Source organism: Atractosteus spatula, chromosome 5, assembly GCF_055471065.1.
Source record: "Atractosteus spatula isolate fAtrSpa1 chromosome 5, fAtrSpa1.hap1, whole genome shotgun sequence".
NCBI lineage: Eukaryota > Metazoa > Chordata > Actinopteri > Semionotiformes > Lepisosteidae > Atractosteus > Atractosteus spatula.
In genome coordinates this window covers 24983600-25006015 of record NC_142710.1, presented here as the reverse complement: position 1 = coordinate 25006015, position 22416 = coordinate 24983600, and the positions used below count along the sequence as shown (strand labels likewise).

The 22416-nt window shown below is 38.3% G+C and overlaps 1 protein-coding gene across 1 annotated transcript in view; it reads left to right on the top strand.

Moving 5' to 3' along the window:
* The window catches only part of lhpp (phospholysine phosphohistidine inorganic pyrophosphate phosphatase), a 33181-nt gene extending 14110 nt beyond the window's left edge, over positions 1–19071 (top strand). The window contains exon 7 of the mRNA XM_088916831.1: positions 18384–19071. Coding sequence (XP_088772957.1) covers positions 18384–18480 — 97 coding nt within the window. The 3' untranslated portion in view covers positions 18481–19071. The remainder of the gene's footprint in view (positions 1–18383) is intronic.
* Positions 19072–22416: the final 3345 nt, after the last annotated feature.

Genomic DNA, 22416 nt, shown 5'->3' with positions numbered 1-22416 from the left:
GTGTGGTGTAATTTTGGTTTCTTTTTTGTTTGCACCTGCTGTCACATCAATAATCAGCAGAACATTTCTTGGCGGCAGTGCACTCCCTGGGAGCAGTCTACCCGGCACAGCGTTGATAAGCTGCTCATTTCTGTTTGTTTTTTCTGGCTCAGGTGTGGCGTTTTCCGCATCCCAGCCTGGCATTGGGTGAATTCAACTTTGATCGGGGTTAGATCTGTTATTTCTTTACAAGAGGGATTAAAGCAACAACTTATAAAATATGAAATCATCTAACTTCACATCATGACAGCAGCATTTTTTTTTTTCTAATCTGTGTGCGTGCAACAAAAACAAAGCCTTGAGTGTAAGGTGGTTGGCTCAGGTCTTGCACGATGTCCAAAGAACAAACCTCAGAAGGGAAAAAAAATGGTTTGGAGCTCCAGAGTGGCTCAGCCAGTTAAGGCCCTGGCTCAGTTTGGTCCACACATTGCCAGTTTAAACCTGGGCCATGTCTTTATCCCAGTGTGATCTGGATTTTTTTTTTCATCTGAGCAGTTGGGTGGACCTGCACTGCTATGTTTTAGGGTGCTGCTGAGACCCACTTAGGTGGGGAAGCACTTCAGTGGTGAATGGAAGCTATCACTATTATTATTATTATAATACGTTTCCAGTCCTACACAGGATGTTTCCTGTTGAACATTGTTATCTTGGCCTGCTTGGCCTACTGTAGGTTAATGTTTGAAGGTTAAATTAAATTAGTACCAACTATTCACTTTCTGCATGTGTGAAATTTTTTCCCTAATTTACAAACTTGGCATTGGAAAGAACCACTGGCAAGTTAATTTGATTTCCAATGACAGTGACTGAGGCATGACCGGCAGGATTCTTGTTCAGAGCCATAATGTCTGCTTAACCTACTGAGGCAGTGCTGACAGAAGCACCTCCCTGCTCTGGATTATCAGATCATTCCATGTGGGTGTCTGCCCCTTAGTCAGAAGGTTTAGGAACTGATGCCAGTCACCCTGAGTAAATGACAGTTGGTTGTTCAGATCAGCTTAAATGTTCTTACCGTGTCTTCTTACTATGCAACACCTTGAATGAAATCTGTCCAGCAGACTTTCAAGTTGAGCCGAAAAGTGTATCTCAGAATTTTAATAGGCGATTTCCTCAGGGAAGAAAAAGTTCTGTTTTAGTTTAGAGAAAAAAAATGAGTTCAGTAAGCCCAGTTTTCCCTGTGGATCAGCTTCATGCAAATTGGGTTTCAGATTCATTCTAATAGTTGTATGACTTGGGAAGTTTGCTCACACAGAAAATAAGGAGAGGATTTTTTTCTGATAACTATGTTTTTTAATTAGTCTTTTCAGTGGAGTTATCTTTCAACAAGAGTTTGTCATGGAGATTTTTTGTTTATATTTTAATGCTAAGCAGAGTGGAAAAGACCTCCATGATTTACACACTTTATTGGTACTGTAGGTAAGGAATTCTTGTGCAAGCAAATTGGGAAATGGGCTTTCATTTCAAGATATCTTTAAAGTAATTATGTTAAGTAATTTACATCTCAGGCATTTTAATTTTCAGAAAGTTTTCTGTCTCCTCAGACAGACCAGCTTCATTATTCTTCTGAAAATTTATCGCCCTTTATGCCCTATGGTCCATGTAATAAGGTCTGTCATATGATACTATGAAGTTATATTATACCATATTATTTTAAACAGAAATGTGCCAGAAATTGAGAAACCTCCATAACTGAAAGTACTGTACACCAATAATTAACCCATTCTGAAGTCTGATAAACAGCCACTTATTACAGACCTAATTGATATATTTGTTTAACTGGGGCAGACCACTGAGATTACAATCTCATATTGAAGGGGCGCCTGCACAGGACGGTAGCCTAGTTTAAACTGATTGCAGTGTTTTTTTATTCTTTCTAATTGCTCTGGTAAAAGGACTTTTAACAGTTCACTTCAAGTTCAGTGGTTCCATTTAAGTGTCTTTGTACATTTCATATCATTCAAAAAAACACAAAAATAGGAACACTTTCTTGTGTTAGCAATGTGTTAAAAGACAGTTGAGGGGCAAGGAGTTTTTTTAAATAAGACTGTCCATGATTAAAGAAATGAGACTTTAGGCCCAGCCAAATATTATCACTTACATGGTATATAACAATTGTTTATTGTATATGATAATTACTATTTGAATGAAACACCAGTTGTCAGCTCACATGCTGTATTAGTTGTTCCCTATCCCATTTACAGTCACCTTACTGAACATAATTGCAGACGTCTTCCAGAAAGTTCTCAGAACTCTGCAACACTGCTTTCTGTTTTGTGTGCACCTTTTGAATGTTTTATCTGCAAGGAACCATTAAATCCTGCCATACAGTGCACAACAAGCTTTTAAAGTGACCTTCTGACTTCTGTAAAATGAGAATCTCTGTGCTGTGGCTGGACTTAATTACTTTTTCATTGTCTCTACATAGACAGACAGTGACCCCCAAAGCACCACAAAAAATGGCCAAATGAAAATGAGGTCTTGAGTTGTTTAGAAATACTATTTTGGGATAGGCATTCACTGAGGACAGAACTTTTCTCCTGGCTGATGTTGTGCGTGAAGTGCCTGCTAGCTACTGCTGTTAATGGTGCTATGTATTTGTCAGTTACAGTTCCACAGTGGTGAGGATCGGTACTGTTGTCTGTACCAGCTCCAAAGTCTATACTTTAAAACAGAACATTCTTGCTTTTTTTCGTTAGTTTTTTAAAGAAATGTTTCTTGCTTGTAATTTCCATTATATTTGTTCCTCTTTCTTTAGTCAGAGACAAAATACACTGTTGTGTTTTACATCCTCTTCTTAATGGCCTAGCAAGTAAGGGGGGAAATAAGTTCCTCCTGAAATCATTTTTCTGTTTCAATTTTTATAGTTAGATATTAGTCTTCACCTGCAATATTGAATTTTTTATTACTTTTATAGGAAGTCATAATGGAAAGTTTCTAACTACATTGTGGGAAATGAGGAAACCGTGATCAGTGGCTGATTATTACAAAACATACATACAGTTCTCAGTTCTAATAGATTCACACACTCAGTGGTAAAAGAATGTAGCCAAAATGAAGCCTAATAAAAAAAAAACATTTTCTTTGTTAACTAGAACACTGCCTGACAAGGAACATTGAGCGTTTCCAGTTGCTAGCATACTCTAAAATGTTTATAGGTTTATTTTTGTTCAGTGCTTACAGTAGTAGATTATGTCACCATAGCTGTTTAACTCCAGGGCTGAATTAGGGAACTCCAGATCAAGTGTTTTTTTAATTATAACAACAAACTAAGATTTCTAAGTTGCACAAGCAAGAGAAAAATCAATTTTCTGGGACGGGTCCAGTGGTTATGTGGATAATGTACTGTATATACAGTATATATATGAATGCATAATACTGTTACTAGCCACTGCAGTCACTACTCTTCTGCTCCTCTGTCTAAAAACTGTCCTCCGTACTGGAGTCTCACCTCCCCAGGATCAGGTATCTCCAAACACAGATGATGTACTATGTGTACTCTGAGTCAGAACTTTACTCAGCTTCTCCTCAACTTGCTTGCCATTACTTCGGAAAACAAGTCTTACTAGTTGATCAGTTGGTGGCGAACAGACACAGGTAGGAATGACCACACTCCCACACTAAACCTTTTTTATTTCTGCAGAGTAAATTGGTTACTTTTTAGTGAGAACACACCCAAATGAGGGCAGCTCTGAAACTCCAAAATTGGTACAGGGTTGAAACGATATACTGTATAAATCCAGTTTGACCTTTTAAAAGCTCAACACAAATTTATTAAATATGCCCAAAATTAAAACTACAGTCACTTAGCCTGTGATTAAGAACTCAACTGGAGTGAAAACTAGCAGACAGTGTAACAAATCAAGAGATGTTATTCAAGTTACTCAACTCACAGTTTTCAATTTTCTTGAGAGATGTAACTTCAGAATATAACAGATATTTATGCAACCACATTTTAGGACTTTATATATTGCCTAATTTTTTTTAAACTGAGTTTCCAAAAGTAGTGAAACAATAGCACAAAGTTTTGATCATTTTAAGAAAACTGAGAGATCAGCGTTAATGTTAATGGTAATAGTTTTACAGTGTAGTTCTAAACAGCCATTCAAAACTGTTTCCAACTCTGTGCTTTATCATTGCCCTGCTAGGTCAAACAGTCTTTCGCTGCGTGCAGCACATAGTATTTTAATTGCATGAAAAACTACATTAGGATTGTGAAATGAGTTTCTTGTATCAACAGGTTTCACACAGGCTTCATTTCTTTGTCTTATTAAATCTTAAGAAAATTTTGAAGTTTACTAGGGAATGCCAATAGAGAATTGTTTTCGTTGAGGACTTTGATTTACCCTTGGCCCTTATTCATTAGTGATGACCATTTTGACATATGAACATCTGGCCCCAATGTTAGATGCAGTTTTGATAGTGGATGATGCAGGGTTGGGACATGTGCAGGAATGGGATGTCTGTTGCAGCACTAAATCACTATTGTATTGTGGAACTGGTGCTTGTTTTACAGACTGATCCCTCCTGTCGGAGAGGAAAACTGCTCCAAGTGGAGCACGTGTAAAATCTAATCGCAAGGCTCCATTTTTCCTGGCTCTAAAAATCCACTCTGCCTTTGATAAGTAGGGATTTCCTGTGCAGTTATGCCAGTTTTATTAATGGAGTTGAACTAAGTAAAGTCATTATCCCTAATGCACGCAAGGAAGGAAAGATCATTAAGTATGAAATCTCAAAGCTAAAACGGTAAATAAATTCCTCCACAGCAATAATAGCTTACCAACAGCTCTGGACTCGTCAGCTCTTTGCTGTTTCGCCTCATCAGCCCCCTCTTTGCCTTTCTCCTGTTGGGCTGTTCTGCAGTTCTGTCCTGTCTGATTTGCCCCTTTTACACTCAGCGAGACTTACTGAACTTTATGCAGCAGAAACAAAACAAAGTCCCTTTATTTGCATTATTCGTAATAGAGTAGAACACTGATAGTATGTCTGTAATGTCCGATAGTATGTAGTAGTTTTGGTGCCATCTTATCTCTCAGTTCCTTAATTAAACCATTAATTGCTTATGCTGATTTTTTTTCAGTTGTTTTCTGCTCTTTGACATTTGGAAATCATTCTGTTTTGTAACTGACAACTCAATTGGAACAAAAACCAGCAGACAGACCAGTCCTACAGGACCAGGGTTGGGAACCGCTGCATTAGAGGTTAGGAAATTGAGCTCTGTGAATTGTTTTATGAAACCAAAAATATAACTGAATTACACATTAAAAGCTTTAGTGGAAAGACAAGTCTTGAAGCAAGTCCCTATTGGATCTGCGCAGCAAGTTTTTACAGACAATAGAGTTGTTTTAAGTAAACCTGGATCTATACCATTCAGTGCCTATAGAAGAGAGGGAGAAATTTGAACTCTGCTTTGCGCTTCACTGGGATCCAGTGCAATTTATACAGGACAGGCGGTAGAGTACTGTAGCTTTAGTTAGCATTTTGTATTCCATGCCAGTCTGATCTTCATGTTTTTTAAAGCTACAATAATTTTAGAGAAAATTCAATACACTGTTTTCAACCTGTTATTTGTGGCATTTACTGATCAAAGGCCCATTGTGAAGTTTCTTTGTCCATCAGTCATTATCCATTTTGTGTCTTCTGGCAGAAACAGAAGAACTCGGTTTCTTCAGGAGTAGTTTTTCTTAATGACCATTGTTTGGCCAGAGAGCAGACATAATCCCATAACATCCTGTCCTTCAGGGTTCATCTGTGTTTTGCTGATTTTTACTTACTTAGTCCAGTCAAGCCACTTGACTGACCTTGTGCTACTTTAAGAAATAGAGTTTTTTTTTATTCATCAACAATAATCAATTGCAACCTCACAAAAAAATGTAATATTTATAGGCAATTTCTTCTGTTCTTCTTCAAATGTTTGGTTTCTATTAAAACATATTGTACATACAGCCATAATAACAGCTGTATTCACTAAATGTAATGGATTGAACTGTGATTTGAAATCTGACACTCTATCAAAAAAAATAACTATGTGCAATGTTGTTTTAATAAAATTAAACCTTCATATACCCAAGTGCAACAAAATTGCATCTGTTCATGGTAGGTCCTCGAATGGAGATTTCTGATTGGTTGATGGGATATCTGAGGTTTTCCTATTGGTTGGAGCATTATTGACTTGTCAATGAATTCTAAATTACAAAGAATACATGATCAATGATTAAACTGTTATTAAGTGGTTATTTTTAATAATTGTTTGAACCACTAAGGAATGTTAGTGGGTTTTTTTTTTGTTAACTGAAATCCAGCCATGAGAAATGTAACTACAACTGTTGTCCTCGCGCCCATATGGTAGCAAAAATTATGTAAATGCCAGTTGATACCAGGTACCAGTTTTTAACATAGTAATTTATTTCTTTTTGCATTAGGGGATGATTCAGCTTCAGAGTGGAAAGATAAACTTCACACGCCTAAATCTCAGACTAATTTCTGAAATAAATTGCTGGCATACTGGTGCCTTTTTGTGCTGCAGTTTATAGCACCACCCTAAAGCCCTTTTGGGAGAAGCCTGGGGCTCTGCAATGTGCTAAACAGGCCCCTTTGAACTGAAACAGGAACCACATATTTTCCTTTGTTGCCAGTCCCTCCTCCTAAACCAGCACCAGAGCACCAAAAAATAACAGCGGAGAACATCGTGTGGTAAAGACTTCTTTTGTTTTTTATAATAGCAAGCAGACAGATAAAGTAAACACAGCATTATTTGGGGCTGCTGTTGTTCCCAGCTTGTGAAACATGTTAAGACTGTTTTTCTCTTGAGGATGCTAATGTACAACCTGTTTGTCTTGATCCAATCCTTCTCTGCCTTTTTGCTGAGAAAGAAAGTAAAACAGAAAGAGAGAAGACAATGGACATTGTGTAATTTCTTTCTCTGTCATGTTGCAATTAGTACCCAGCTCACATCTTTCTTTTATGCTGCAAATAAATTAGTGGTGAAATGGGATGCCTTGAGTGCTTCAAAAAAAGGCAAATATTTTTTTGCTAGATTTGCAAAGCACATGAGAAGAAGCTAATCAGTTTGCTGTAGTTTATTCGATAATAACTTACATGTTGTTGGAAATTCACATATTCTTGTACAGGCATCTTGGTTTGCCACATTAACCACAGACTTTGAACTCGAATCTAGTTTTCACTCCTGACTGTGAAATGAAACTACATAGTTGAAAGTTGCAACTATAGAACAGGATAAACTTTTAAATCTGTAGGTCAACCATGAGTTATGTTAGTCATAGTTTTTTATCTATGTCAGCTTATTGGGGTTTTTTCTCATGCAGAATTTGTTGCATTTTTTGCTTAAAGAGAACAGATTTAAGAGTAATCAGATTCTCCATGTTTTTCTTAGCTGCACTGTTCTCTTGTGAAATGGTATATATTTTACATGTTACTGTTTTTATGGCCTTGCCAAAGCTGTAGTTAACATCCTGCAGAACTACAATACTTTAACACAAACAGTGCATAGCGCATACTGTCATACTGGTTTCATTTTAGGACAAGTAAAGTTTATTCCATGCTGAAAAGAGAAGAAACACAATGTTTTGGATGTGGAAACTTCTTCACGTTTCTTTTCTTCTCTTTTTAGCATGGAATAAACCTTACTCGTTCCTTTGCAGCCATGCTGACGCAGCTACAGGTACCTGCTCTAATTTCATTTTATACCTTAACTTGGGTAAAATAGCAACAGATTAATTTGGACAAAATGAACCAGACAGCTAAGCAAATAATAGATTCATTAGATTTAGTTTTAAAGGATTTTTTATATTAATGTAAAGCTGTTGTGTTACCTAAGGAACTTTAGGTTATTAAAGAAAGGTGTGGTTGTGAGACAAAGGGTTTAAAATGTGGGAGAGTCCTGAGTTTTGTATGTTTAACAGCGTTCGGGTTGTCATCACTGTTGTCTTCAGCAAAGCAGCGTTCAACAAGGTAACCTGCTGAAATTCTGAGAAAGATACAGGTGGTATGTTGGGAGGGTTCATGGTAAAGGTCACTGTGACAGTACAAAAGTTAAACTGACTACACCTCACAGGCAGGTCTTAACCATCATTCCTTCTGTAGTGAAAAGTTCTCCTTTCAAAGTAGGTAGAACTTTCAGTGTCACACTTCTTCTCTCTCTGTAGCACTAACAAGACTAACAAGACTAACGCCTTGTGCAAAGGGTTTCTTTCTAATAATTGAGGAATACCCCTCACTCATGTGAACAGCTCCAGGCCTCAGTTTCACCTAGATGCAATGTGATTCACATTCCATGGCAATAAAGCAGAATGGGCAAGTTGGAAATATGATGAAACCACACATCTCGGCAACTATTCTATGAATTATTGTGAAACTGGATTGGTTTTAAAAGACACATCACGATCATTAACCCCTTAGAAACTGTTTGTTCCAAGAGCTTTCACAGCTGTCAGAGTATTGGCAGGCCTCCTGTGCTAGACTTGTGCAGTAAGATAACTGCTCTGCAGAGTCAAGACCAGATCCTCCCTTTTATAGCATTCAAAGGAAAGCCAGGATAAACAGGTCATAAACCTGTAAGAGCAACTATCTGTACCATTAACAAATGGTATACTGTGACATCACACTAAAGTCTTGGCCTCAGTGCATAGTGAAGCCTGCTCTCATTTGCTTCAATATTTAGACACTCAATGTAAATAATTCAGAGTGGAACAGAACATTGTGTTTCTTCATCACTCACAGTTCCTTATGTATGCAGGCTATTAACTGTAGCTTTCATTCTGAAATTAAAACTGTCTCTGTGATGAGTATGGTTTGAAGAGGTAATCTGACATTAGTAACCAGGACTGATGCTAACTGGTCCTCTGCAGTTTTAAGGGCTACACATTCAAGTTATTTAATTGATGTGGGAAAACAAGCAGTAGCCTTCAACAATTTGTAAAGCCCTCTTCAGGGCTTGAAAAGCTTGAGTAGCGGATGGATAGAAGACCCTCTTATGAGTGCAGGCAAAATAGCATTTTTCTTAGCTATGCATTTTTATTTTGTTTTTTTGAAGCAATTTCCAACCCATAACATTTTCGAAACTCGCTTGTTTTTCTTTCGGCGAGGCTAGCCTAGACAGAGGAGCAGCAAGACGCCTTTCCAATGGCCATCTGAAGTCCAAGTCTCCTGCTATGGCAGGAGCCGGATCTTTGTCATCCCCTGGGACTGTGTTGTATTCTGACTCCAGCTCTCCCTTTATGGGCTGCGCTTTGCGAGGCACGAAACCTCTCTCTTAATTATTAATGATTCCTTTACACAACGACAAAGCTCATTCTGTCATTTACAAGGTGAAACCAGGCTTGGGCTTTGTCTCGAATATTTCTTAGCTGGTGGTATTTTTCCATTCCCTGAGCAATAAAAGAAGGGAGAGAGAAAAAGCCACCCTGCTTAACAGATGGCATATTGAAACATTACACTGCACCCTAAATACATGTCTGAGAGCTCTCAGCCACATCAATAAAGATCTCAGCCTTTTCGCAATAGCAGAAGAAGGGATGGTAAACATTGGTGTAGACTTGCACTTATAGACACACTCACGCACTCCAGCTACAATAGGGGTCTTTCTTATTGTTCCTTTACACACATGCTCCGGATTAGAGGCACATATATCCTTAATGCAAACATCACTCAGGTAATTCCAAACAAAACACATTTCTGCGACGCAGCCCCCAAGGAAATAAATCGCATTCTGCTGACGGCTGAAAAATGAGCTTTATATCTCCAATAGTTAATACTCTATAACTGGAAGCATTTTTCTTCTCTTTGTTAAATACAAGGCTAACTGAAAAGACAACAGGGCCGGGCCCCACATATACATGATGCTTTTGAAATCTAATTGGAGGTGTTGTCATACATTTTTGTAATGCAAATCTGTGCTAGTATTTCATTAATCACATAGATCCTCCCCCGGAGAGGCTTTTCATACAGAGGCTGACAGATGAATTGTCTGTAGTGATGGCCTTTGAAGCTCTCTACAACATGAGTTTCATTCACCTCCCAACATGCTTGTAAATCCTCTCCTTTTGAATTGTAATTTAGAGGGCCTCCCTATACCCTTGATATACCAAGTGCAGGTTAAGTTCTGCGATCATGGGTTTGAGCCTTGGTCATACAAGCAGGATTTCCCTACAACCCTACAACGTGCTTGTAGGGACTCTGGAAGTCCTTGGGAGGGCTCCATGGCACTTTTAGCTCTGCAGTGCTGTTAATAAACACACTCATCCATTTGGGCAGAATGTCAGGTGTTACCCATGACATGATAAAACATGTCCTCATTCTCCACTGTGTACAGTCATGGGTTCGTAGCTGCGAGACATGAAAGACACCATTTTAAACAAAAATGTTATTCAGATTATGGTAGTCCAGGAGATCAAAGATCATTTATATCACAGATAGTGCTATATGAAGCACATTTTCTCACTTCCTTAAAAATAACAGGAAAATCTGAGAATCTGGTATCTCTGAAAGCTTGATATTCTGCAAACGTCCACTATTGTTGTTTGGGTCAGACTGTCAATGTACTCAAGGGAAAGAACCAAACAAAGGACACAGCCAATCTGACATGAAATTAAAACCTTTCGAGTGGTGGTTCATGTGCAGAAGGAATTACAAGACAACGTTGAAGACGGGTTTGGTTTATCTGTCCCATCAGTCCCTGTGAAAGAGTCTTTCAAGCTTGGCTTGTCCATGCTCCACTTACCCCCACAAGACATAAATATCATCTGTGCCTGGTCCATTAGTCAACTCTTTTAAGTAGTAACTAGGCTTGACTGTAAGCCTCCTACACAACCCATTACAGGATATTATTTTGTGGAAAAAGTGGATATTTTTCCAGCAGTTCAAGTGTATCACACTAGCTGAATGTCTTATTTCTCATAGAAGTCCCAATTACAGCACATTAAACCTAAGAAGTAGTTCCAGAAATAAACATCTAGATCCTTTGAGGTATAAAGGCAGTATTTATCTAGCTGCAGCTGTTGCATTATTCTCTGTTTTTCCACTTCTTACTTAACTTTTTTTATTGCTTCCTTGTTTTTATTAATGCTCAGCCCACAGAGAAAGCGAGGGAGGCTGATGCTAAGACCAGTGACAGCAGCTTAATGTAATTGAATCCTTTTTTTCAGAATCCTATCAGGTCAGCAATCACTCAAAAACATGTATTTATCCAGAGAAGCTGGTCAAAAATGCACTCTTAGTTACAGTTTTGGCCCTGGCCACTGCTCTACAGAGAAGACACAACTCTGAACAAATGTGTGATAAAGCAGCTTTCAGGCATCTTAGATCACACCACATGGGAAATTCACTGAAAGTGTAATTACAAATATCACCATTAAGAGATTTCTGTCTCACTTCAGTTTAGGTCATCCTTATACTGTATGTCACTCCAGGATTAAGTTCTAATAACTATAATATCCATTGTCTGAGCATGGCTGCATCTAAAGACTTTCCAACAGAAAAAAGGCTGCAGCACACTTAAAAATATAATCAATATCTAACATAATTCAGTGGTTATTTTGGTATTATTCATAAACTAAATTGTATTTTAAGATTCGCTTTTTTGTACAGGTATATATTATATCAATTAACTCTTGGCAAGGGGGATGTCAGAATGTCGGTACTATGTGCAAAGCAGACAGAGTTAGTCGACTTGGTTACTTTACTAAACAATTGCCTTTGCTGTGTTAAAAGTCATTTTCATGGAATGGTTCTTTCTTCATTTTCTTGGAGCGCAGAATATAGAAGACAAGCTGGAATTAAATTACTGAACTTGTGTATGTCCCATTCTGAGTAGGAAGGAAATGATGTTCAATATGTATGAGGTAAAGATTTAAGATATCGGAACAGATGGCTTAATGCACGCAATTGGAATTGTTTTTTCAAGGTGGTATTTGGTGTAACTGATATAAGTTGATTTTGTTTTTCAAAAAAATGTTTACAAATTCAGACCAACTCTTAAACACACTTTGCTGCAACGTCCTTTCAACATTTCATGGTACCTGTGTGTATAAACAGCTTGACAACTTTGCAGAAGGATGGATGCATCATTTGGTGGATAGATGTATATTTGACCTGAAGCCCTAAAACCCAGGGTCCTCAAGGTTAGTTTTAGTGTCACATTTTTTATCTTATATGTTTTTTTGTAAGATTTGTAAGGACTCTTTGTTTATCTTAATTACTTTTACATATGTCCTTCAAATAATGAAGTGAAAATCTAAGCAAGACCATTTGTTCAGAAACAAGTCAGGAGGAGGTTATTTGTGTTTTGTCCACAGATACACTGTACACTTTACACTACATGTATGTTTTTGCTTCTTGATATATTCACTGGCCTGTATGAGGTTTGTTGGGTAATGTTTTTTAATAAAGTATTTTCCCAATCATTAAACACACAGCCAACTGGCCTCATAGAGTAACTTGAACAGTGTTTGAACCTGCATTGCGTGGCAAAATGATGAATGCTGTTGTTGAAAGTGGGAATTGTGCCACCTCTTTATTGAGAGGTTATACTGTACTCCCCCTGCCTGCACCACAACAAAAAGTCAGCCTATTTTATTTACCAGCACAGCTCCTATAAACCCTTTCTGATGGCACAGGTGATGATTAGGCATCTTTTTAATTGTTATCCGGTAAAAAAAAAAAAGTATTTAGATCTGCATTCTGAAGTGGTCTTATGGCAAATTTGTTTAAACTGAATTACTGTTGTGAACAACATTAGAGTTGGCAACTTGAGAGTGTCTCACGCTTTGTGCCAAAATCTTCTGGTCCTCGTTTGTTTGGCAATTTATTTGTTTATTTGACATGAAAAACATACTTTGCAGTGCTTTCAGGCAGAATGTTTTTTTTGCTTTTCATTTGAAAACATAACACCAAGAGTCCTGTTCCTCCTTCGCTGTGTCTCCCAGGAGGCCTTTCTTAAACAGTTCAGTCCAGCTGTGAGAAGAATACAGCTCAGCAGCTCAGGGGCTGAGAGAAAAGGATTTTTCTTTCATTGTACCTCATTGTTAATTTTTAATTCCCTCCTAATTTACTTAATTAAATATTAATTAACTAACAGATTAATTAAATACATATATGTAGTATACAGTTCCAGAACAATTCATAGTCTTTAGTTTGCAGCACAGCATCAGGGTGCAGCACAGAGGTATGACAGGAAGCGATCTTTGACACTATTGTGTTCCACTGTTCCACTAATGATAAGCCATGCGGTTCATTTTGTGAAAGGAAATATTGGCTCGATCTGGCACTATTTCTTTGAATATTAACACCATCTTTACTCTCTAGGAGAAATCATAACTGATTTACATTTAGCATACAAAATGCAATGCATCATAACACAGATTTCATTTGGTGTAGCCTCCTTTTCCACAGCAGAGCATTATACAGAATTTTAAATCAATACAGATTTACTCATAGGTATCGCAGGTTACAAAGAGTTTACATAAGATCAACAACAGCTTGATAAACAAACTTTTAATGACAGGCACATTTGCTCCTTGCTCAGAGAAGTTAACTCAGCATCTGAAAAACTCTGGTGTGCAGAGGAAGGTGGGAGCTTTGAGGAGTTGGACTCATTAAACAGACAATCCCACTGTGAGTGATTCTCCTCAGTTATCTTGCTGGAGAAATTAATGTGAAAACAGTGTATACATCTGCCTACAATCAGGAATTAAGTGCATACAGTAGTCAACCCTCCATCAGTCTGACCAGGGAAAGATAATCAGGTTGTACTGGGGAAGTGTGTGTGTGTATAGTTGAGGAGCATTAAAACTAAGGTCTGATGGTCCTAAGAATGATAGTCATTCCTAAGAAATTGAGGGATGTTACTCGTAAACCCCCAAGTTAAGATTACAGCACTCCCTTAGGATTGTAGTAGTTCCCACAGACCAGAGAATTGCAAATATTATATCAGTTTATATTAAAGAGAACAAAAAATGAAAAGGGAAATTCCACACTAATCATATCATTCTCATCGTCACAGATGACTGGTGGAGTGAGCTAGTATCTACAAGGTAGTTGGCCACACCTCCATTGCCTGTCATTTAAGAGCATGGTAATTAATTCAACAGGAGTCTTGTACCACCTGGGGAAAATTATTCACCACACCTGCCTCAGGTGGTTCAAGACTACATAAGCCATGATCTGAGAGTACTCTGGAACTCTGTCATAGAGTTTGCTACATCTCTAGCTTTGTTTGAGTTACTGAGTTTTTGCTGTGTTTCTTCCTGTATTCACCGTGACTTTGTTCTCTGGATTCTCCTCTGGTTCTTTGTCCAGTGTCTCTTGGTTTTGAACTTTGCTTGTCCCTGTTTATGGTTTATGTACTGTGTTTGCCTAGACCTGTGCTCACCTTCATTGCGCCTGTTTGTCTACACTGCCAGCTGCAAACAAGGTGCTGCCTGCTCACACCGCTGATGCCAGGGTTTCTCTGCTTGCTCTTGGGTTTATTATACAAAAATGTGTTGCTGCTTTGCTATCTCCAGAAGCGACATATTGTAAATCAGTCTTACATCTATTACTGGGAAAGTTATGTAAACAAAAGTTCCAGCTATATGGGAAGAATATTTACCAAACAGCACCATTTTAAGAGACATCCAAAATTAATCTGGAAAGGTTATATCTGGTTAACTACAGTAACTGACTAGAATTCTTCAAACAAGCAACAAGGACGTTGATAACATTAAAATGTACAGCATTTTGTATTTAGAATTTAGCTTATATGTACTTCAGCTTCTGATAAGTTTTCTTATAGAAGATTAATTATCTAATTAAAAGCCATAGGAATCAAAGATGATGTGTGCACATGGTTTGAGAACTGATTAACGAACAGGAGACAACACATAATCTTAAGGGCTCAGCGTCTAATTGGGTAGATGTAAGCATTGGTGCACCGCAGGTATCCATTTTAGGTCTATTGCTCTTCCTGATCGATGTAAATAGGTCTATATCTGATATAGGTAGAAAACTAGTTACATTTGCAGATAGCAGATATGACAAAAATAGAGGCAGTGGCAAACAGAAACAGTAGTAAGGGAATAAAAAAACTTGGGTAGATACTTCGCATATTAGATTTAGCAATGATAAAGTCAAAGCTGTCTTCTCAGAAAGTAGAAACATACATGATATATATTGCATAGGTCATTCTGAGCTGCAGGAAGCTATGCATGGAAGGGAAGTGAGTATTTATGTACATTCTTCTGTGTCCTTATCCAGACAATGTAGGGAAGCCATAAAAACATAAACAGAATGCTTGGGTACATAACAAAAAGTGAGAATTCAAATCAATGAAAGTTATGCTAATGCTTTACAATGTATTAGTACAACCTAATTTAGAATATTGTATTCTAAATTACTTGAATACAATATATGTCACTATAACATGAAAATGGCATTGTAGCTTTAGAAAGAGTTTGAAGAAGAACAATGAGAATGATTCATGATCTAATGATGTTTTTGTGTATCGTATATTGACAGGTTAAAAAATCTTAATCTCTTTAGTAAAGGAGGTTGTAAAGAAATGTGATCAAAGTATGGTATATAAAAATCTTAAGGGTTATGTACAGTGTTATCACAGGGAACTATTTCAAACACAGTAGCAAATCATGTTGTATAGGTGAAAGTTGGAAACTATAAGTAATTTAGTTTAGGATGGATAGTAGGAAAATCTTCATTTGATACATCCAGAGAGCATTACTTTGGATACGTTAACACTGACTGGAGAAAACACACTGCACTCTCTAGCTTATTTCTCTGCTGAACTTGTTTGTGTTCCAGGTTGCAAGTTTTAATGTTTTATTCTTCAAATTAAAGGGCTGGACATTATAGTTTAGGATGAGTTATAAGGGTCTGTATCAATCTGAAGTTGAAGATCATGCCTTTCCTCTTATACAATCAAATTGCTGAAAAGTGGAATGAGCTAAACACTTTACTAAATAAGTCTCTGAAGAAAACAACCAGGATTTTTAAAAGACCACTACCCTTCTATGAGTGTTGGGTAACTGAAAAAAATGACAATTGCATTTTATACACATAATATGTGGTACTCCCACTACAGATGTGACACTACATCTGACAGCCGCTGGAATAATAAGCAGAACCGAATTGTCATTATATCACCACTTCATCAGTATAATAACTACAGAAACGGAACACTCTTAGCACAACCCTGGGAAGGGTGAATGAATAATAAACTGACCATGACACGACGCTGACCGTTAACACAAAGCTCATCACATTCCAGTGGAAGGAGATGACAGACACATGTAAACATGAACAGAGCTATTCTCTGTTCTGTGCTTGTTTTTCCTTCTTTTTTAAGGTGCCTCTTTCGTTTAAAATGCTGGAAACTCTTATTTGCTTTGTTTCTCGTTTTGCAAATCTTTAGTCTTTGAGTTGTTTTGTTTTCCTTCTTAAGTTATGCTACAGGGACTCCTTGACCCTTATGGGGAAAACAAAATCTGTACATTTTTGCACAATGTCTTGTTGGAGTTCATCCAGACTTGGGACTAGTTTTCTGGGCCACAATCCTATTGTAATGTTAATTAAGAATTATGTTTTTCTATAGGGGTTTACCTGAAGGCATGCAAAGGCAAGCTGATTATCTTAACTAATGCAGGCAGTTTAAGCTTTACACTATTAGCTCTGTGACTGTCTTGTGTTTTTTTCTTTTTTAACTGGAAATATTGATGTATTTGTTAACAAACGTGCACAAGATAGCTTAAAATTTGTAATTTTAAGGTTATATAGCAGTACTCTTCAAAATGAGTTACCAATAATATTATATAATTTGTAAGAACAAACGTTTGCAAGTTCAACTTGGGAATATGTTAAGATGTTTTTTAAATCTCTTTGCAGGACTGAATAACAATATTTCTTCAAACCCCTCAGGTCCATAGAGACTGGTGAGAGAGGCTTGATGATTCCCACTGATGCTGTGCTTCCTAAGACAGTCATCAGTAATGACCAAAATCAGCAAATTATAGAGTAGCATTTTATCAAAAATTAGAGTGATTGTTTCAATGATTTTAAAATTGAATGAGGCTTGTGCATCTCTCGATGTACTAACACTATTGTTCCATTTTCTGTTTAACAGTTTTAATGAGTCAGTATTTTATGGCTCCATTTATCCTATTTGAGATGTAATAATTTGATCACTGTTAAATGGCAGTGATAACTGTCAGAGGTTATCCAAATTATGCTGTGATACATAAAGCACGTGAGCTTTGTTTTATTACTTATGGCGTGAACTGAGTTGGAAGTGTGTTTCTCCTGAACTCATAGTTAACAGGTCTTCAGTTAACTGAGCGCAGACACAATGTGACAAACCACAGCTCTTCAGCTTTCTACAGCACAGCTCAGTCACCCCAAGAATCACCCCCATCATGCCCCAGAATCCGCTCCTTGTCCAGCTCCAAAACAGCTGTGTCCAGCCAACAAGAGTCCTTTTTCACAGACCCCCGGTACTATTGCACCACCCCAAACTGACCCACTCTCTATTCGGAGCAACATAGAAGGTTGTTGATTATAATCCAGAAGGTCTGGCATTCTTCTCCTGGATTAACCAGCTGCTCTCTCCCCTTGAAGTTTGTTGGCTTCTTCTTGTTTTCTTGTATGCAAGTGAACTAAGTGTTCTGTCTCTGTTGGTTACTTGGCTGCGAAACCGACAGACATGGCTGAATGCTCCCTGCTGCCGTGATGCATGGTTAGCTGTTGTTCTCTCGCCCCAATGCGATATGGCTTCTCGTTTCTATTCCCTTTGGGAACAGCTGTCATGTAAACAAATGATGAAATCACATTAATACACCATCCCAAAAATAAATGAACAGATCTTGGAACAGACTCACAAGTGCCTGAGACGCACAAGATATCTTTCAATTGCCCTAGTACATGTAAATTCTAAAATTATAAGCACAATTAGCACCAAGCACATTGCTTTTGGGTATTAAATTAAATGGAGAATGAGCTGAAAACCAGGCACACTAGAGAAATTCAGTGCTTTGTCAGCACAGACGCACTCTAAACACCAGGGCTAAAATGTAAACATGCTGAAGAAGACCTGGAAAAAAAATAAAGCATTAGTATTTTGATGCAAAATAATATTTCAATCATTGCTTTCATGCAAAACCTAAATATCCCCAACTTCTCTCTTAACTCTCTCCCCACGCCAGAAGAGCATGGTTTTGTGAGAATTGCCTTTGTCTGATGCTGTTGCGTTTTGCCAGCCTCTTTCCTTTGACCGCTGTAGGTACTGTACACATTTCCGGACCTGCTGTCTATGATGACCCCAGTTCTCCCCTTCCTGTTTCTCTCAACAGGCCCAGTGACGAGCAGCACCCCACGGTGAGGGCAGACGGATATGTTGACAGCCTGGCCGAGGCAGTAGACATCATTCTCAAACACAGGGCCCAATAGGACCCCACGCACCCGAAGGGAAGGGGCTTCCGCTTGGAGTTTTACAGCGCAGATTGATGTTACATATTCCTCGCTCACAACACTGTTAACCCTAGATAAAATTATATGCCAAGATATAATGTGATTGCTTACCCATAATTAAATAAATGTACTGTAAGGTGGGTAGATGAGTAGATTGATCTAAGCAAAACAAAAAAAATGTAGGGAAAGCCACATACAGTAGTTTCTGGTTCTTCGCTGTTTAACTGGAAATGTTAATGCTTCTTGTTTTGAGTGCTGGAATGATTTTTGGAGTTTGATGTGGGTTGGAGACACTAAAAAAGACAGAAGTGGAAGCATAGATTTGACTTGCACTAATGTAAGCTTTGAGTAGTTGAAAATGCCAATGTAGTGTACATTTCTTGTTCTAAGTAAATTTCACCCCTATACATGTATTCTGAGGCAGCTAACATAATTAAGCATTGTTTGGTTCATACAAGGTGTGATACTGTTGCTGTACTTCTTCATCAGTGTATCAGTACTACCTCGCACTTTACAATGAATGAGGGAATACTCTTGATTTGTATTTCAATAAAAAATAGAAAAAAATCTGTGAACTACTTTTTCCATTTAAAGGCATTCCAAACTTAACATAGAAAAATCAGACATCACATTTGTTCCCAATTACTTTGAAGTTTTCCAAATGCTTGCTGCGATAGTTAGGTTTGCACTTGAGCATGAGCACTGCAGTGTGTGTGTTAGCTTCAGTGTCACTCCGGAGTGATACAATTGTAGAAATGAAACCAAGCCCTTTGGCCCACCTTTTTGGGCTTCTTGATCTAATGTGCTACTGGCCACCTCTGTGGGGAAAGGAATGTGAATTTTGACAAGTTAAGTAAATCTTCAGCTTACTTGGGAAACGGAAAGGTCTAAATGAAATGAAAACCAGAAGGGCCCTGTGGTTCTCAGAGACTAGATTGACAGTGATCAAGCAGATTAGACACAATCCTGAAGGTGAGGCACAACTACTGAGAAAATGCCTTTGTTGTTGCTGTAGGCCAAATATATTTTATACAAATGTTGTGGTTTCTTAATGGGACAGTGAATCAAACTGAAATAGAAATGTGCCCATTTCCTTGCTCTTGCTTATTTCTCAGAAAGCCCCAGCGCACTGAACCACAGGCAGACCGAGCTGCACTGTGTCCTGTGTTTTGCTCTGCAAAGGGCAGAATGTCTGCTGTCTCCCCAGACACACCCCAGTGGCTGACTGTGCATCGCCCCAGGATGGCCATGCTTGTGTGAGGAAGGAAATCGGTTAGCTGTCATTGGGGAAACCACGGAAGAGCCGACAGCATATTGTTCAAATACAGGCAGATCCCCAGAGTTATTTGTGTTTGCCATTCTCTGTTTCATTTTGTTTTGTCCTGCAGATGAGCAGATGGAGGAGAAACAGCTGTGTAGCACACTTAACCAAACACATAGGCTGTCTTGACCTTTTACTGCTGATCATACACTGACAATCTCATCAATCAAAACCTTGTAAAGTCCCTATCCCCAGTGGTACTGGTGATAATATAACTATTATACTTATAGCATTTGGTAGGAAATTATGTGTTTTTGTTTATAGATGGGTAGATAGAAAAATAAATGTATTGTATAATCCAGTGTAGAAAATTTGACAAGAGCAGTTTAATTTCCTTTTTCATGAGAATGTGCAGAAATTTCCTTTACCGTGTGAATAGATAAATACTTTTGTGTCAGGAGTCTGCTTTTAGGATAGAACATTTAATTGTCAAACACCTAAAGATCCATTATTTCCTGCTTGCTGCTGAGTAGGAGGACTGAGGTTTTTTCTAGTGTTTTGCAAGCCAGATACTATGCTGTACAGCAATGGACTGACTGGGGGAGGGCTTTATTGTGTCTTGCAGTGGTGCTGCCAGAGAGTTTATATATGATTGAAAGTTGACATGATCTCTCCTGGATCCTTATCAAATATGTCATGAAGTGCTGATTTGATAGCTGAGGCAAAGACAAACACAAGAGGGATTGCATTGAGTAGCCATGGGGTAAATGGCAGACACCCGCTGGAACAAAGCAATCCTGTTATGCCTGCATTCTTTTCGTATTTGCAAAGCGCCTTGTGTGCAAATACTTTGCTGCTCCCTGACACTTCTGCCTCTGCTGGTAAACAATCCTTACATCATGCACTCAGGTGCTGGATGGACTCCACCCTACTGACACAGAGTCTCAGCTGCTTCACCCACACTCCTGGCAATCCTGGACAGTGGAAACCCGTGAAATGAGGAAGGGTTAGAGCAAGTGCACTTCCTGTAAATGTTGATCAAAACAGGGCCTGTTGTGAAAGCATGTGGCCAATCATTGGAAGTAATACATTGGTGACACACGCTTTTGCACCAGGATTCCGATGCTATCTTGGGAGATTCTGTTTCTTTTCTCTAGTGGAGCCTGGACATACTTGTGCCTGTTCACTGGTCTCTGAGCCCTAAAAGCCCCATGTCATCCCAGTTCAGTCCAAAAATGTTTGATGGTGCTCATCAGGGCATCCCCTATTCTCATCACGAAAGAAAGCCATTGTTATATAAGCAGCATAAGGTTGTGAGTTGTCATGTAATGTCGTCATGTTGGGATAGGCCTACAAGAAGGACAAAATGGGAGATCCTAGGACTTGATCACCGTTCAGCTAAGTTGCCATCAATCACTACAAATGGAGTTTTGTTGCATCTAGACCCTCCTACCCTGACCGTTTCACTTGGATGTCCCTATCGACTAGCCTTTTGTAAACAAATTAAAATGTGTCAGTCTGCATCTCTGCCACACTCGTTGACATCCATCAGGGTGGTCTACACAAAACCTTGATTCATTGCTGAAGAGGACTTGCTGGTGAGTCCACCTAGGGTGATTTAGAACAGCCCCCAATATGCCAAAGGCAAGGTGTTGTTTTCTTGATAGTTGAGACATATAGATTCTTTTGTACCTTAATTTTCCTTCTTGATTTTCGCACACTATGACATTCACCAGGTTAAATCACCCCACTACCTGTGTGCAGACATTTCTCTAATGATTGGGGTGATTTAGTGCTTATGCAGCACTCCAAGTTACTCAAGTGTATCTCCATTAGTCATCAATGATCAATTAATAAAAATGACACCAGAAACATTTAACCAATATCTAGAGCCTGTACACTTTCCTTTTGTAGAGACACAGGCATAAACAGTCATAGTTTTCTAGAAATGCTCAAATTGATTTTTAGGGTTGCTTCCAAGTAATATTTTCTATTTGATTCCAAGAAAAGCCGAATACACTGAATTTCAATACACATGCGTGATTAAAGGATCAGAATTAAATTAGGGAGAAGTTCATTCTATTATACTCTAGCAGACACTAGTACACACTAAGTGGCAGAGACAACTATAATTATTCCAGTAAATTCTAAAAAGCTGTGATTCTTAGAAGAGAGTGAAGTACTGGAATTCTGACTTGTCTGTGGCTTTTCTGATCCATTTCAGATCCCTGCTGAGTTTTCCCAGGTGAGCGAAGAAGCAATATGCCTGATTTACATACTGTGCTTGTGAAGGGAAATGGAATAAACACACCACAGAGCGCTGAGAAAGAGACTGGAACAATTTATTTACAAATTAGAAGTAACACGAAGATTCCTGAGGGACTGAACTGCTGTGAGTGCAAAAGGGTCACCGAGAGACAGGAAAAAGAACTTTCATTTTTAAAAAACCTTCTTTTTAAAAATCCCTAAACCAGAGTGTTTTCTTTAAAGGCTTAATACCTTTGTGTTTTTTTTCATACGTAACATTTGAAAACTTTGCATTTCAGGGTTTTGTTGTTTGCTCAACCAAAGTTTTTTTTTTCTGGAAGATACTGGCCTCAGATTTATTTTTCTATGTTAAAATACCAAAACCTACTTCACCTTACCTCTCACTG